This window comes from Oryx dammah, unplaced genomic scaffold (genome assembly GCF_014754425.2).
Source record: "Oryx dammah isolate SB20612 unplaced genomic scaffold, SCBI_Odam_1.1 HiC_scaffold_3, whole genome shotgun sequence".
Taxonomy (NCBI): domain Eukaryota; kingdom Metazoa; phylum Chordata; class Mammalia; order Artiodactyla; family Bovidae; genus Oryx; species Oryx dammah.
The window spans coordinates 68,242,399-68,256,708 of record NW_024070187.1 but is presented as its reverse complement, the minus strand read 5'-3'; the positions used below and the strand labels follow the sequence as shown (position 1 = coordinate 68,256,708).

At 39.5% G+C, this 14,310-nt stretch overlaps 1 protein-coding gene across 1 annotated transcript in view; it reads left to right on the top strand.

Moving 5' to 3' along the window:
* SCFD2 (sec1 family domain containing 2) overlaps positions 1-14,310 on the top strand; it is a 392,528-nt gene that overhangs the window by 47,680 nt on the left and 330,538 nt on the right. Inside the window, exon 3 of the mRNA XM_040238200.1 lies at positions 4,812-4,939. Within this exon, the coding sequence (XP_040094134.1) occupies positions 4,812-4,939 (128 nt within the window). The remainder of the gene's footprint in view (positions 1-4,811; positions 4,940-14,310) is intronic.

Below are 14,310 nucleotides of genomic sequence, written 5' to 3'. Positions count from 1 at the left end.
TTATCATCCCCAGACAAGAGAGGAAGAAACATGCATAGAGCATTTAAGTAACCCTGCTAGGGATGTGGAGCCTTTCGTGTTTGGGATCCAGATCCTGTGCTTCTACCCATCTACATAGCTGCTACCACCCGTGTGCCACACTGGCCCTGCTGTGATTGCTCTCTGTGTAGTGCTTTTTATCTCACTGGGAAAACAGAGAGCTTGTGCACTCAGAGAGGACAGAGAATTATTTAAAACATACTCTCATGATTATAATGTGAATTTCAGTGAACTTTCCTTAACATGAAATTGGACATCAGGAATGGATTTCATGCGTGAAATGTCTATTGAATGTCTATTGAATCAACTTCTGTGAACACATCAGAGAAAGGCAGTGGTTAACTCCTCCATTCAGCTCCGATGCTGAGACACGCTTACACATTCAGTATGTGTGTAAGCTACCAAGTGGCAACAAGGGTGACCTGGTGGAGAAGTGGGTGCAGGACACAGTGGAGCGGCCGGCAAGTCTGATCTTCTTCAGCTCTGATTTTTCAGGGAACCAGAGCTAGTTCATGAATGTTAACTTGGTAAGCTTGATAATGACCATGTTCAATGTGGGGGTATGATATGTTGAGAAAACTGTTTTGGACAGAAAGTAGACATTAGCAACGGTAGTATCTAGAGAGTTTGAATTGTTCATATCAACAAAACAGTTTTCATGACCCAGCTCCACATCAGTGTTAGAGACTGTATAAACTGTATATTTCTCTTAGTGTTTTAATAGAAAAGAGCCTGAGAGTTCAAGACCCCAGTGGCTTCAATACAGATGAACAAATCAAGATTTTATGGAAAACATACTCAGTGTAATTAAGTAGATTCATTTAATATATCACAAACCCTTAAGCATATTGAATTTTAAGACAATGCCTTTTATAGCAATAGTAATAACAACCACAACAACCACACAAATGCATTTACTGTAAATCAGGAGAGTGCTTTAGGTGCATTATCTTAGTTAACCCTTCAACTACCTTCTGAGGTAGTCGCTATGTTACTTCCATCTCAAAGATGAGGAAACAGAGAACAAGAGAGCATTAGTTACATGCATGAGGTTACGCAACTAGCAAGCATTGTTTGTTCATTCACTGTTTGTTGAGTGTTAACTACCACAGCCTGGTACTGTTCTAGGTAATGGGGAATTAGCAATGAGTATAAAAGAACCTCTGCCTTCATAGAAGGACCTTACCTTCAGTGAGGGAGCTAGACAACAAAGAGAAACATGGAAACCTAGAATGAGTCAATGGTAATATGGATTATGCAGGCTAATAAAACCCCATAGGTGGAAGGGTGTGTTGGGAAAAGGTGCTGTGATGGGTTCTCATCATTTTTTTACACCGGTGGTAAGGAGGGACTGCTCTGAAATGGTGACATCTCAGCTGACACTTGAAGAGAGAGAGGAATGTTTATAAGAAGAAAATTCCTGGTAAAGGAGCAAAAGAGATCCCTGTGCTAGGAGTGCCTGAGGAGGCTCACAGAGGCCATGTAATTGCTGTGGGTGAAGGGAGGATGGTTGGGTTTGGAACCCAGATTTATCTGACCCCAGAACTCACATTTTAACAATTATGGTAGTCTGATGGGGCAGCCACCGCATTGCCCAACCTGTTGTGATCTTGGAGACACTATTATTCTCATGGAAAAGAAAGCAAGAGAGAGCATTAGTTGCTCAATCCTGTCTTTGCAACCCCATGAACTCTTTGCGACCCCATGAACTGTAGCCTGCCAGGCTACCTTGTCCGTGGGATTTCCCAGGCACTGGAGTTGGTTGCCATTTCTTTCTCCAGGGGGTCTTCCCAACCCAGGGATTGAACCCATGTCTCCCACATCACCTGCATTGCAAGCAAATTCTTTACTGCTGAGCCACCAGGAAAGCCTCATGGAAAACAAGAGGGCAGGCAATTTCTACTCTAGAGGTTCTGTGTGTAGAGTTGAGAGTATAGGAGAAATCTCTGTGGTTTAGGAGCTTTGGAAAATAAAAGTAGGAAGTGATTGATTCAGTTCAGTTCAGTTCAGTCGTTCAGTCATTTCTGATTCTTTGCGACCCCATGAACCGCAGCACACCAGGCCTCCCTGTCCATCACCAACTCGCAGAGTCCACCCAAACCCATGTCCATCGAGTTAGTGACACCATCCAACCATCTCATCCTCTGTCGTCCCCTTCTCCTGCCCTCAATCTTTCCCAGCATCAGGGTCTTTACAAATGAGTCAGCACTTCGCATCAGGTGGCCAGAGTATTGGAGTTTCAGCATTAGCATCAGTCCTTCCAATGAATACCCAGGACTGATTTCCTTTAGGATGCACTGGTTGGATCTCCTTGCAGTCCAAGGGACTCTCAAGAGTCTTCTCCAACACCACAGTTCAAAAGCATCAACTCTTTGGCAGTCAGCTTTCTTTATAGTCCAACTCTCACATCCATACATGACCACTGGAAAAACCATAGCCTTGACTAGACGGACCTTTGTTGGCAAAGTAATGTCTTAGCTTTTTAATATGCTGTCTATATTGGGAAACTGGGAGGTGTATATCTTCCTTTCCCAAAATTCCTCAGTGGTTCTCCATTGCCTTGAGAGCTTTAAAGAAATTAAGTAACTCTCCCAAAGCCCCATAGCAAATAGATCTAGTTAAAACTATTTTTTTTAATTGTAGTGTAGTTAATTTACAATATTGTGTTAGTTTCAAGTGTAAAACAAAGTAATTCAATTATATATTCAAATTATTTTCCATTATAGGTTATTAGAAGGTATTGAATATTGTTCCCTGTGCTACACAGTAAATCCTTGTTGTTTATCTATTTTATGTATAGTAGTGTGTATCTGTTAATCCCATACTCCTGATTTATCCTTCCCCCTCTTCCCTTTGCCCTTTGGTGACCATAAATTTGTTTTCTATATCTGTCTGTTTCTGCTTTGTAAACAGATTCACTTGTATTATTTTTTAGGTTCCACGTCTAGATGTAGTCCTAGTTTTGAATGATGATGAAAACTTTGTTCATGACTGCTGAGCTATGTTACTCTTCTCAGAAAGTGAAATCAGTCACATGCTTCTTGGCTTCTTGTCACTTGCAGGAGGCAGGGCTCCCCCAGAGTAGCTCCCCGATCTCTTTCACACTTACATCTGCTGCCGCTCCCCTTCCACCTTAGCATGGAACAAACCAGTGCTTCTTAGAGTCATTTAAGACCTCAACTTTGAACGCTCTGAAATGTCTTTCCTCTTGTTTTGTGGCTAAGATTTTATATCTTTCTTGAAGGTTGAGTTATAATTTCCAGTTTGATTTATAATTTCTTCTGTTGGCTGCTTTTGTATCTGTGTAATTGCTTATCTTTTCTGGTAGAGATCATTATCTGAGTCCTTGCCCTCCCAGTGAGAATTGGAGGCCCTCTGTGCTACCACAGAAATCTATGCCAGTGTTGGCTATGCCTCTTACCATGCTCTTTTGGGGGGTTAATTTCTTTGTTCATATGTCTGCCTATTCTGCCAGACAATAAATCACTAAAAGCTTGTGCCCTAGCTTTTTTTTTTTTTTTTGGTCTGTGTTCTAACCATGGAGAATAGGGCGTGGCACCTAGTTTACTTGCTCCTTTAAATTAAACAGAATATTAATTTTAATATTAATGATGACAGTTTTGGTCAGATCAAAACAAGTGGAATATATTGAGCAGTGATGTTAGTTCACTGAGGAAAAAATAAATGATAATAAAAGCAACTACTTTTAATGAAAGGTTATTATGTGCCAGACTCTAAACTCAGCCTGAAATATATCATTCCATTATTCCAAATCACATTCAAATGTGAAAGTTATACCTTATTAGGTATAATTTTAAAGCTAAGTTAATATCTTATTAGATATAACTTTTAAGATGAAACTTTTAAAAACGTGTCAATGTTTGAACTATGTCTAACTGAATAGTAGGAGGTATTTCTGGAGCTTTAAGTAGAGGGAAATGTCCTTAGGAAGGGACAGAAGTAACCTTTGTTTCTTTATACTCAGTTTTTAAAACGTTACTACAAATGTGTATACTTGGCTCCATGCAGAGATCTTCCGGAAAGAACACTGTACTCATTTATAACTGGGACATGGCATGTTGGGAGAGACAGAGGGCTGTTGGAGAAGTGAGGCCAGATGAGACCCTGCAGAGTGCAGTGCTTCATGCGCTTATCAACGGTTAATTGTAAGGGCTTCGCAGCGCCGTCCTTGCAGCCCAAGGCCCCTAAGTGGGCTACTTGCATGGTTTCTTAACCTAATTCCTGATTGCCATTCACTTGGAAATCTGCTCATTAAGAATTCTGTGGAGTAATTTTTGAATAGGAAAAATTGAATCATTGAATCATTGCTGATTGTTTTCTGTTTCTTAGACAAGTGTATTATCTGAAATCAATATGCTTATAATCACATCAGTTTTGGACATGTATTTAATTTTGGTTTATATAACATTTATATCTTATCTAGCAGTGTTCAGTTTTACTCTGAAATACTTTTAAATGCAAATTCTCAGGATATCATACAGTTTTCCTACACTTCTCATAGTATAGTATGATTCCCTCCCACTTTGAAGGTGCTTGATTTTACTGTCTTCTTAATTTTTCAATATTTTGTGCTGCTTAGAATGGATCAGATATTCTTTATTTAATCCTAATATTTTTAATACTTTGAGTCCATCAGTTAGAAGGACTACACTGGTACTCAGAAAAGACGCTTAAGAAATTATTTTGCTTGCTACTCTTTCCATTATTCAGTAGAAATTTACTCTAAAGTTCTTTTTGTGGTTTTATTGCAGTGACCCCGAAGCCAAAGCCCTGTGGGAAGCCTTATTGAACACCAAGCACAAAGAAGCAGTGATGGAAGTCCGGAGACACCTAGTGGAGGCAGCAAGCAGAGAAAACCTGCCAATCAAGATGAGTATGGGTAAGTTACCAGCTTCCCCAACAGACCGTGACCGCTGCTCGGAGGAAGTTCCTGTAAGCCTGCTCTGACCTGTGGGCCAACCTAGTCATCATGGCATCTAGATAAACGTATTGAAAACATCTTTAAACTGTTGAAAGAGTAGGAAAGGATGCCCCCCGGGGCTCAACCATGAGTCCTTTCCTTAGTCTCAGCTTTGGGAAGCCCAGGCAAGTCCTTGCCCACAAAGGGTCATGCTGTTAGTTGTTTCATCTAGAATGATTAAGATCGGTCTGAACTCCTCCTTCATTCTGCCCCCCCCCCCCACTCCCCACTTGCTGTGATTAAATGATCTTTTATTGGATTTGAATTGATGAATGAATGATGATGCTGAGAAATCAGTTGAGCAAATGGACGTATTCTGTTCTGGCTCCTCACTCTTAGACTGGTCTGCTGATTGTCTGGTCACATCTCTCTTACTCCTTCTTCACCATGGTGCTTTATAACTTCTCATTTCTGTCTCTCTCTTTTTTATTTTAACATGCAGTTTTGTCTTTAGTATTAGAAGAATGAGGCTACAGTGAAATTTAAGTTTTAAATTGCTGTTTTCTTTTGATTTAAATAATCAGAGAGCTAGTGTTTTGAGAAAAATAAACTTGGCTTTACATTTTTTGAAATAAATACTTTTATTAATGTAGAAATATTTAAATATGGATATTAAATCTGATTAATAGGTAGAATTTATTTCTGGAAACTTGCAAAGGTTTATTTCTCTATTTTAAAAATAAGGTTTCTTTTATAATCTGATCTTAGGTATCTGATAAATATTGATACATTTTACTAGATGAGTACATTTTTCTTATTGAGATTTCTTGCCCAAATTCTTGATTACTGATGAGTACAAAAAAAAAAAAAAAAAATCAAACTGTCAAGTTGAAATAGAAGAGCAGAATTTTGGAAATAAAAGAATACAGATGAACCCAGAAAAAAAAAAATTTAGAAGGTCATAATATGAAAAAAAAACTGTAACTCTCAGTGTGTTAAGTGATTACATATGAAGGTTTTAAGTAACATGAAGGATGATAAGAAAAGTGAAAGTAACTAACATTTATTGAGCACTTGTACCGGGTCTTATTCTACCTCTTTACATGTGTTATTTAAAATTCACAGTAATTCTATGAGATTGATACTGTGAGTATCCCATTTTTCAGATAAAGAACCTAAAACAGAGAAAAAGTATGGTACACAGGGCCCATACATCTGATAAAGAGTAGGACTGGAATTTAAATCTAGACCTTATAATGTGAAAGAATGTGTTTTTTATTTATAAGATTATCCCAACTCCATACAACCAATTCCAGAGTTATAATGTTGTTTTGGAGTAGAAATAAAGTTGTTTCTTTGAGGTCATTCTGGTATTTGACTGTAATTCTGGTTTCTTTTTCACTCTTTCCTTCCTGCCTCCCCTCTTTCTTTCTTTCTCCCTCTCTCCTTCCCTCCCTTCTTCCTTCCTTCCTTTTCCCATAGTTAGAGGTATCCATTAATAAGGTATGTTTACCTAGTATAGTTCTCTATCGGTGCATATGCTGAAATAAGAACTAATTCACATTGTGAATAGAGAAAAGTAGGAATGCACAGAAGGTCTGAGTGAAAGGTTAATTTACATTGTGTTTCAGTGATAGAATCTTATGATGCTATCCCAGAGCATAAATCAGCTTTTATTGCTCAATCAGTGCAGAACTCTTAAAAGTTCAAAACATGTTACATTTCTAAAGCTCTGTATCTTTTAAAAATAATCAGAGTCAGAAAAAAAAAAGCGGGTAAGCCCATAAGGAATTCAGTTTAAATATTTGAGTTTTCTGTCAACAAAAAAAAAATTTAGATAAGATGGTTTGATTTATCCCCAAACTCCAGACATGGGGGAGGGGCTGGGGGGAGAAGGAAAGAATCAGACAATTGTTAGCAACCTTTGTTATAAGAAGGACCAAAAAGATTGATCCAAATCATGTTCTATCTGTGTGCCAACTGTAATTTAGGAAAAGATAACACATTACAGCTATGCATTTCTGCTTCATATCACTGGTCAGAATTTCTGGTGTGTCTCATTTCCATTTACAAACAGATACATAATCATGAACAGCAAGGGAAAAGACTGGAATTTAAACAAATGTTGATATTTGAAAACTGCTTATCATAAAAGAAAAAAGAAATAATGTTCTGATATCCTAGATAGCTGAAATCCCTTTTCTAGCAGCATTAAAAAATGTGAAATTCAAACTATGCACTATTCAATGCCTGCTGTAAATTCTACTGAGGTATACATTCTTCTGACTGTGATAGAGGCTTCTAGCATTTTGGGGACATTAAACAGATATTTTAATTTAGATTTTTCTTATATTGAAATTCACAGGGAGGGATCCCATGATTGAAACCTCAGCTCTTAAATATAAAATTTCCCAGTAAAAGGTAGTGAAAGTGAAAGTGCGACCCCATGGACTGTAGCCTACCAGGTTCCTCCGTCCATGGGATTTTTCAGGCAAGAGTACTGGAGTGGGCTGCCATTTTCTTCTCCAGAGGATCTTCCTGACCCAGGGATCAAACCCAGGTCTCCTGCATTGTAGGCAGATGCTTTTACCATCTGAGCCACCAGGGGAGTCCAGTAAAAGGTAAGTTCATATTAAAACATCATGAGCATGAAGAGAAATAAACATCATTCTCTTAGGAGAAAAAAGTTTAATTGCTAAAAGAAAGAAAACATTCATTTTGTCATTTCACATATAAACATAGGCCTTCTTTCCAAGAACTTGTTATTAAATTGTCAGTTAACTAAGCATATATGTTCCAGAAAAGTGATTTTTATTTTTTTTTACAACATTGCAAACCGAATTGTGTTTTTCCCACTGGCCTTTCATCATGGAAAACATATTCTGAAAGTAAAAAACAAATAGCCTCTAAGAAACCCATTTGTTTGGACTCAAGATGTTCACTCACAGAGGAAATGAGTAGAAGATGCCCATGTTAGTGTCTCCATTTACAGAGATTCTGTTTCTCTGGACTGACACTGTGGTTGTGCATCTTCACTGGTTTATCCCATAGCTCTCCGCAGAGTGGCTGTATTTAATGGCTGGTGGAAAGATCCTATTTCGGCTGAAGTGAAACAGATCTCTTTATGACACTGTCCTTTGTTTCCCAGCCAGATTTCTTGAAAGAGTGTCCTATGCTTGATGCCTCTGTTTCTTTATAATTTTCTTGCTGATTAGTTCAGTGTAGTCTGGCTTCTGGTACTTTTTTGCTGAGAAAGTGAAGATTATGATTATCAAGCAAACTGGAATTGGTGTGCTGCAGTTGTGTTCTGTCTATGGGATAGATATCCAGAAGGGATCCCCTGGAGAGGGAAATAACAACCTACTCCAGTGTTCTTGGCTGGGATGTCCCATGGACAGAGGAGCCTGGCAGGCTGCAGTCCACAGGGTTGCAGAAGAGTCAGACACGGCTTAACCACTAAACAACAAAATGGGGCAATCTACATGGAAAGCCATATTATAAAAAGGTTGTTTAATGAGAGTAAAATAAAAACAGATCAAGTTCAATGATTTTCTCCTTTCTTTCTTGGAAATGTACCAATTTATTCTTTTCACTTAATTTGTCTTATTTCTAGTCTTTATGCTGAGTATTCCCCTTTTGATAACACATTCTTTCTTTGAGCGGAATTCTAAATAGTTTTTCCATTTTCAGCTTAGTTATGATTACATTCTGTTATGTCTTCCCTGACTTTGTTCACTCTCACATCACCTTGGCTATATTTGGGATTCCCAGACCTCTGTGGCCACACTTTTACCGGAAGATCTCTTGAGCTGTGTTTCCAGATAATAATCAGATCCATTGTGTTGTGAAGCTTCATGATTACTCTGTTCATTTTGGGGCACAGGAGTGTCAGCTCTGTGTAATCACCATCAGTTTCTCTTTTGTAAATTAAATGTGATGAGTTCATCCAACCATTTGTGAAAAGACTAGCCTTTAACCATTACAATTTTTTCTAGTTCTGAGCTACTGACAAAGCTCTAGTTTGTTAATGTTCGGCCTAAAATGTGATGTTCAGAGCTGAATAAAGACATCTTGTTCTTTGCCTATTTTTGGATGTCATACTTCTCTTAATGAAGCCCCAGATGAAATTAGTGATTTTTGCTTTTCACTAATGACACACACAACTATCATTTCCTGCTTTCATAATTTAGCAATACTGGCTTTGAAAAACAGCAATAAATCAACACACTCTTAAAATTTATTCAATTTGTACTTTTTCAACATCACTGAGACTACTCTGATTCCTAGAATTGGTACTTGAGTTCATCCTGTTTTGTGTTTTGATCACATTTATATCTTTTGCCTTCGTTATGGAGAGGTTTTTTTTTGTTGTTGTTTGGGATTAAAAGGAACATGTATGCATATACATCAGTGTGTGTGTGAGTGTGAAGTGGGTGTGGAGATTGTCACATTTTGCCAAATGGATAGGTCAAAACCTAGTAAGACCAATGTTCCATTTCACGTACGCTAACTGATAAGAGACAAGAAAATCTGGATGTCTCATAGGCACATACACTGAGTGTTAACTCTCACACATGCTTGTCTTCATGTTTTAGTTGTTGCCACAGTTTGGAGAATGGGGAAGGGAATTTTATGGGATAGCTACTTTTTTCAGGTACTATAGCAAGTTTTGGAAAACTCAGCAGTGGCCACAGGACTGGAAAAAGTCAGTTTTCATTCCAATCCCAAAGAAAGTCAATGCCAAAGAATGCTCAAACTACCACACAATTGCACTCATCTCACACGCTAGTAAAGTAATGCTCAAAATTCTCCAAGCCAGGCTTCAACAATACGTGAACCGTGAACTTCCAGATGTTCAAGCTGGTTTTAGAAAAGGCAGAGGAACCAGAGGAACCAAATTGCCAACATCCACTGGATCATGGAAAAAGCAAGAGAGTTCCAGAAAAACATCTATTTCTGCTTTATTGACTGTGCCAAAGCTTTGACTGTGTGGATCACAATAAACTGTGGAATATTCTGAAAGAAATGGGAATACCAGAGCACCTGATCTGCCTCTTGAGAAACCTATATGCAGGTCAGGAAGCAAGAGTTAGAACTGGACATGGAACAACAGACTGGTTTCAGATAGGAAAAGGAGTACGTCAAGGCTGTATATTGTTACCCTGCTTATTTAACTTCTATGCAGAGTACATCATGAGAAATGCTGGGCTGGAAGAAACACCAGCTGGAATCAAGATTGCCGGGAGAAATATCAATAACCTCAGATATGCAGATGATACCACCCTTATGGCAGAAAATGAAGAGGAACTAAAAGCCTCTTGATGAAAGTGAAAGAGGAGAGTGAAAAAGTTGGCTTAAAGCTCAACATTCGGAAAACGAAGATCATGGCATCCAGTCCCATCACTTCATGGCAAATAGATGGGGAAACAGTGGAAACAGTGTCAGACTTTATTTTTTGGGGCTCCAAAATCACTGCAGATGGTGACTGCAGCCATGAAATTAAAAGACGCTTACTCCTTGGAAGAAAAGTTATGACCAACCTAGACAGCATATTAAAAGCAGAGACATTAGTTTGCCAACAAAGGTCCGTCTAGTCAAGGCTATGGTTTTTCCAGTGGTCATGTATGGATGTGAGAGTTGGACTGTGAAGAGAGCTGAGCGCCAAAGAATTGATGCTTTTGAACTGTGGTGTTGGAATCACCGACTCGATGGACATGAGTCTGAGTGAACTCTGGGAGTTGGTGATGGACAGGGAGGCCTGGCGTGCTGCGATTCATGGGGTTGCAAAGATTCGGACACGACTGAGCGACTGAACTGAACTGATAGCAAGTTTTATATAGTTGGTACTCCCCCCACCATCACCATTTCACAGACAAGGAAAACTGAGACTCAGAAAGGTTGAGTTTTTTCCCAGAATTACTGTGCTAGTTGTTAAGTTCCTGTCTTGCAGATCTCACCCCATCCTTCTCCTCCATGCTGCTGGGGCTGGGGCTCTGCAGTCCACATTCTGCTCCACCCTCTGGCTCCCTGGTGGGCTACGCTGGTTGGGGGTGCCAGAGGGAAATGGCAAGACTGAAAGGGAAAAAAGCAGCTTGCTCCTTCCCGTCTGCCCCCGCCCCGTGGAGTCCACTTCTACTTGTGAGTGTCATGGCAGCAACACTTTCTTCACCCTGGCAGTGGCAGGTCCTTCCTGTGGGAGCAGCTGAATCCAGTTTGCAGTTCTTCCAATTCTTGCAGAACCAGCTCCATGGCACCCTTTCGTCAGAGATACCAACCCAGCTGAGTAGTGCTCGGTTCTCAGAGGTGTAATTCCAGGCCTTCTCCTTGTGTTTTTTTCTTCCACCCTCCTGGTGGGTAGCTGCTTTCTGCAGCTGTTGCCTGCATGATACCTTGGAGTTCTCTTTTTACCTTTCAGTTACCCAGCTGACAATTCTGTATGCTAAATTTTCTCTACTCAGATAACTGGTGTGTTTTCTACCTTCTGCCTGGGCCTTGACTGATACAAGTCTTACAGCAAGTAAGCCAGAATGTGACCTGGTCTGTGTGACTTCTGTATCAGGAATCAAACTACTGGCAGTAGCAGCTATAGAGACTCAAACACAGATATTGTTGTGCCAGTCCTCTGTCTAAACCCTCTAATGGTTCCTCATTGCCTTAAGATAGTATAACAACTCCTTAGCCTGCTATTTCTGTAAATCTCTCTGACTTCTAGCCCCATGCTTCATCCACCACTCATGTTACTTTTCCTCCTTGCTCCCTACTCCCCAGCAAAGAACTTCTGTAGATCCAGGTCTTCGTTATTTTTGCCTGAAATAATCTCATTTGGTGTCCCTTTAGATCCCCTCCACCCTTCTCTTGCTGTGCTTCTAGGGGCTCACCATTATGGACTGCCTCAGCAGGCTTTTCTGCCCTTGACCTCTCAGTTGAGTTTGGCTATTGGGAGGCCTGAGCGGGAGATTTAGAGGGTGAGAGGCAGTTATGGTTCCAGGTATTGATTGCCTCACTCTTTCCCTGCCAGGATGCAGTTGGTTGCTTCTTTCCACCCCTCCCTTGTTGGATTCCCTTCACATTCCTGATTATCCTTAGCCTTACTTCATAGAAAGTCATGTCATTAAGTTCACCTTATTTTCTGTTTGAGTATGCCATCTTTTTCCTGCTGGGACCTTGATTAATATAACCACACACTTTCCAATGCATGCACACACACACACACACACACGTACACACATTCCTATGAAACCCATCTTAGTTTTCATGATCTCATAAAAATGTCACTTTCTCTGTGGAACCATATTTAATTCCCCTTTACCCTTCTTCCTTCCCCTCCTCAGCAGGCTGCGTTGACTGTTCTGCCTTCTAAGGACTCACAGCTCTTTCTCTTTTTGTTGTCTTAGCACTTACCACAGTGAAAAATAGTTGTGTGTGTGTGTATCCAAAACTTTATACTAGACAGTGTCCATGTCATATATTCTCTGTTGGCTGTTTGGCTTGGTACATAGTGGGTGGCTTGGTACTTGCTGTTTGAATGGATGATTGCCTAATGAGTATGGATGAATAGTAGATTGATGATGGGTATTTCTGCTTTCAGTTACGTGCATTACCATTTCTTTTTTTAAAATTTATTTTTTATTGAAGGATAATTGCTTTACAGACCTTTGTTGTTTTCTGTCAAACCTCAACATGAATCAGCCGTAGGTATACATATACCACCCCCTTCTGGACCTCCCTCCCATCTCCCTTCCTATCCCACCCCTCTAGGTTGGTCCAGTACTATTTTCTGTTTACAACTCTCCTTTCTACTCTTTCTTGTTACTCTTGATACCCTGTAGCTTCTGATTGTGTCTTCTTTCTTGATTCTTTTCCCTTGGTCTTCATGTCACTCTGCTCTTCTGATGATCTTCTTCTTTCTGATAACTGCTTCATGCTTTCTCTTCTTTACTTCTAGCTTCCTCTAGAAGCTTCCTTACTTCTAGCTTCCTCTAGACTGTAGCTCTATTTGTATCCTTTGTTGTACTTTGCATGTAGATACTCAGTTAATGGTAAAGAGTCTGCCTGCAGTGAGGGAGACCTGAGTTCAATCCCTGGGTCGGGAAGATCCACTGGAGAAGGAAACGGCAACCCGCTCCTGTATTCTTGCTTGGAGAATCCCATGGATGGAGGAGCCTAGAAGGCTACAGTCCATGAGGTCACAAAGAGTTGGACACGACTGAGCGACTTCACTTTCACTTTCTTTTACTCAGTTAATAATTGCTACTGATCTTAAAGCCTTATCCTGCTCTATTCACTCTCCAGAAAGAATGCTCATTTTAGTCTCCTGTATTTTAAAATTCTCCTCCAACATTTTTTCCATGCTATCTCTCATCCCTTATCATCCTTTCTGAAAGGTGACATCTTATATTCCTATCAGTACTGTTTTTGTTCATAGTTCTGTTACAGAAGTTACCACCAGACCCTGAGTAGTTGGAGCTGAGAATTCTTATCTGTATTTCCTAGTATTCTCCGCACCTAACACAAGACCTTGAAATTCCTATACAGTCATTAAGTGTTTATGGAATGAATAAATAAATCTTTAATTAATACTGTCAGTTGGTATTCATTATGTAGTTAATGGATTACTTTTTCTATCTCTCTCCTATGGAATCCAAGAGGGACACTGGTTTAGAGCGTCAGTTCTCAAACTTTTCTGTCTCAGAACCCCTTTACATTGTCAAAAGCTGTTGATGTTCACAACAACCTATGAATGGAAAACAAAACAGACCTATTGAGGACACCATAAGGTTTTGTTATGTGGAGTTTATCTATTAATAGATGTGAGACTGATAGATAGGAAGAAAACATCACATTAGGAATTCAAGCAGGAAAATTTTTTTAAATATTTAGGAAGAAAACATCATATTAGTGATTCAAGTAGGGAAATTTTTTAAAATATTAATTAATGTAAAAATATAATAAACCTATTGCATGTTGCTGCTACTGCTAAGTCACTTCAGTGCATGCTGCTGCTGCTGCTAAGTCACTTCAGTCGTGTCCGACTCTGTGCAACCCCATAGACAGAAGCCAACCAGGCTCCCCTGTCCCTGGGATTCTCCAGGCAAGAACACTGGAGTGGGTTGCCATTTCCTTCTCCAATATTGCATGTTAATGTAACATATTTTTGTGAAAAATAACTATTTTCTCAAATAAAATAATGTGGGGAAGAGAGCGGCACCATTTTACATTTTTGTACATCTCTAACGTCTGGTTTAATAGAAGGCAGCTCTATTCTCATATCTGCTTCTTTATAGAATCTGTTGTGATAGAAAGAAAAGCTGGCCTTTCAAAGATATGTAGTTAAAAAGGGAAGGATTTTT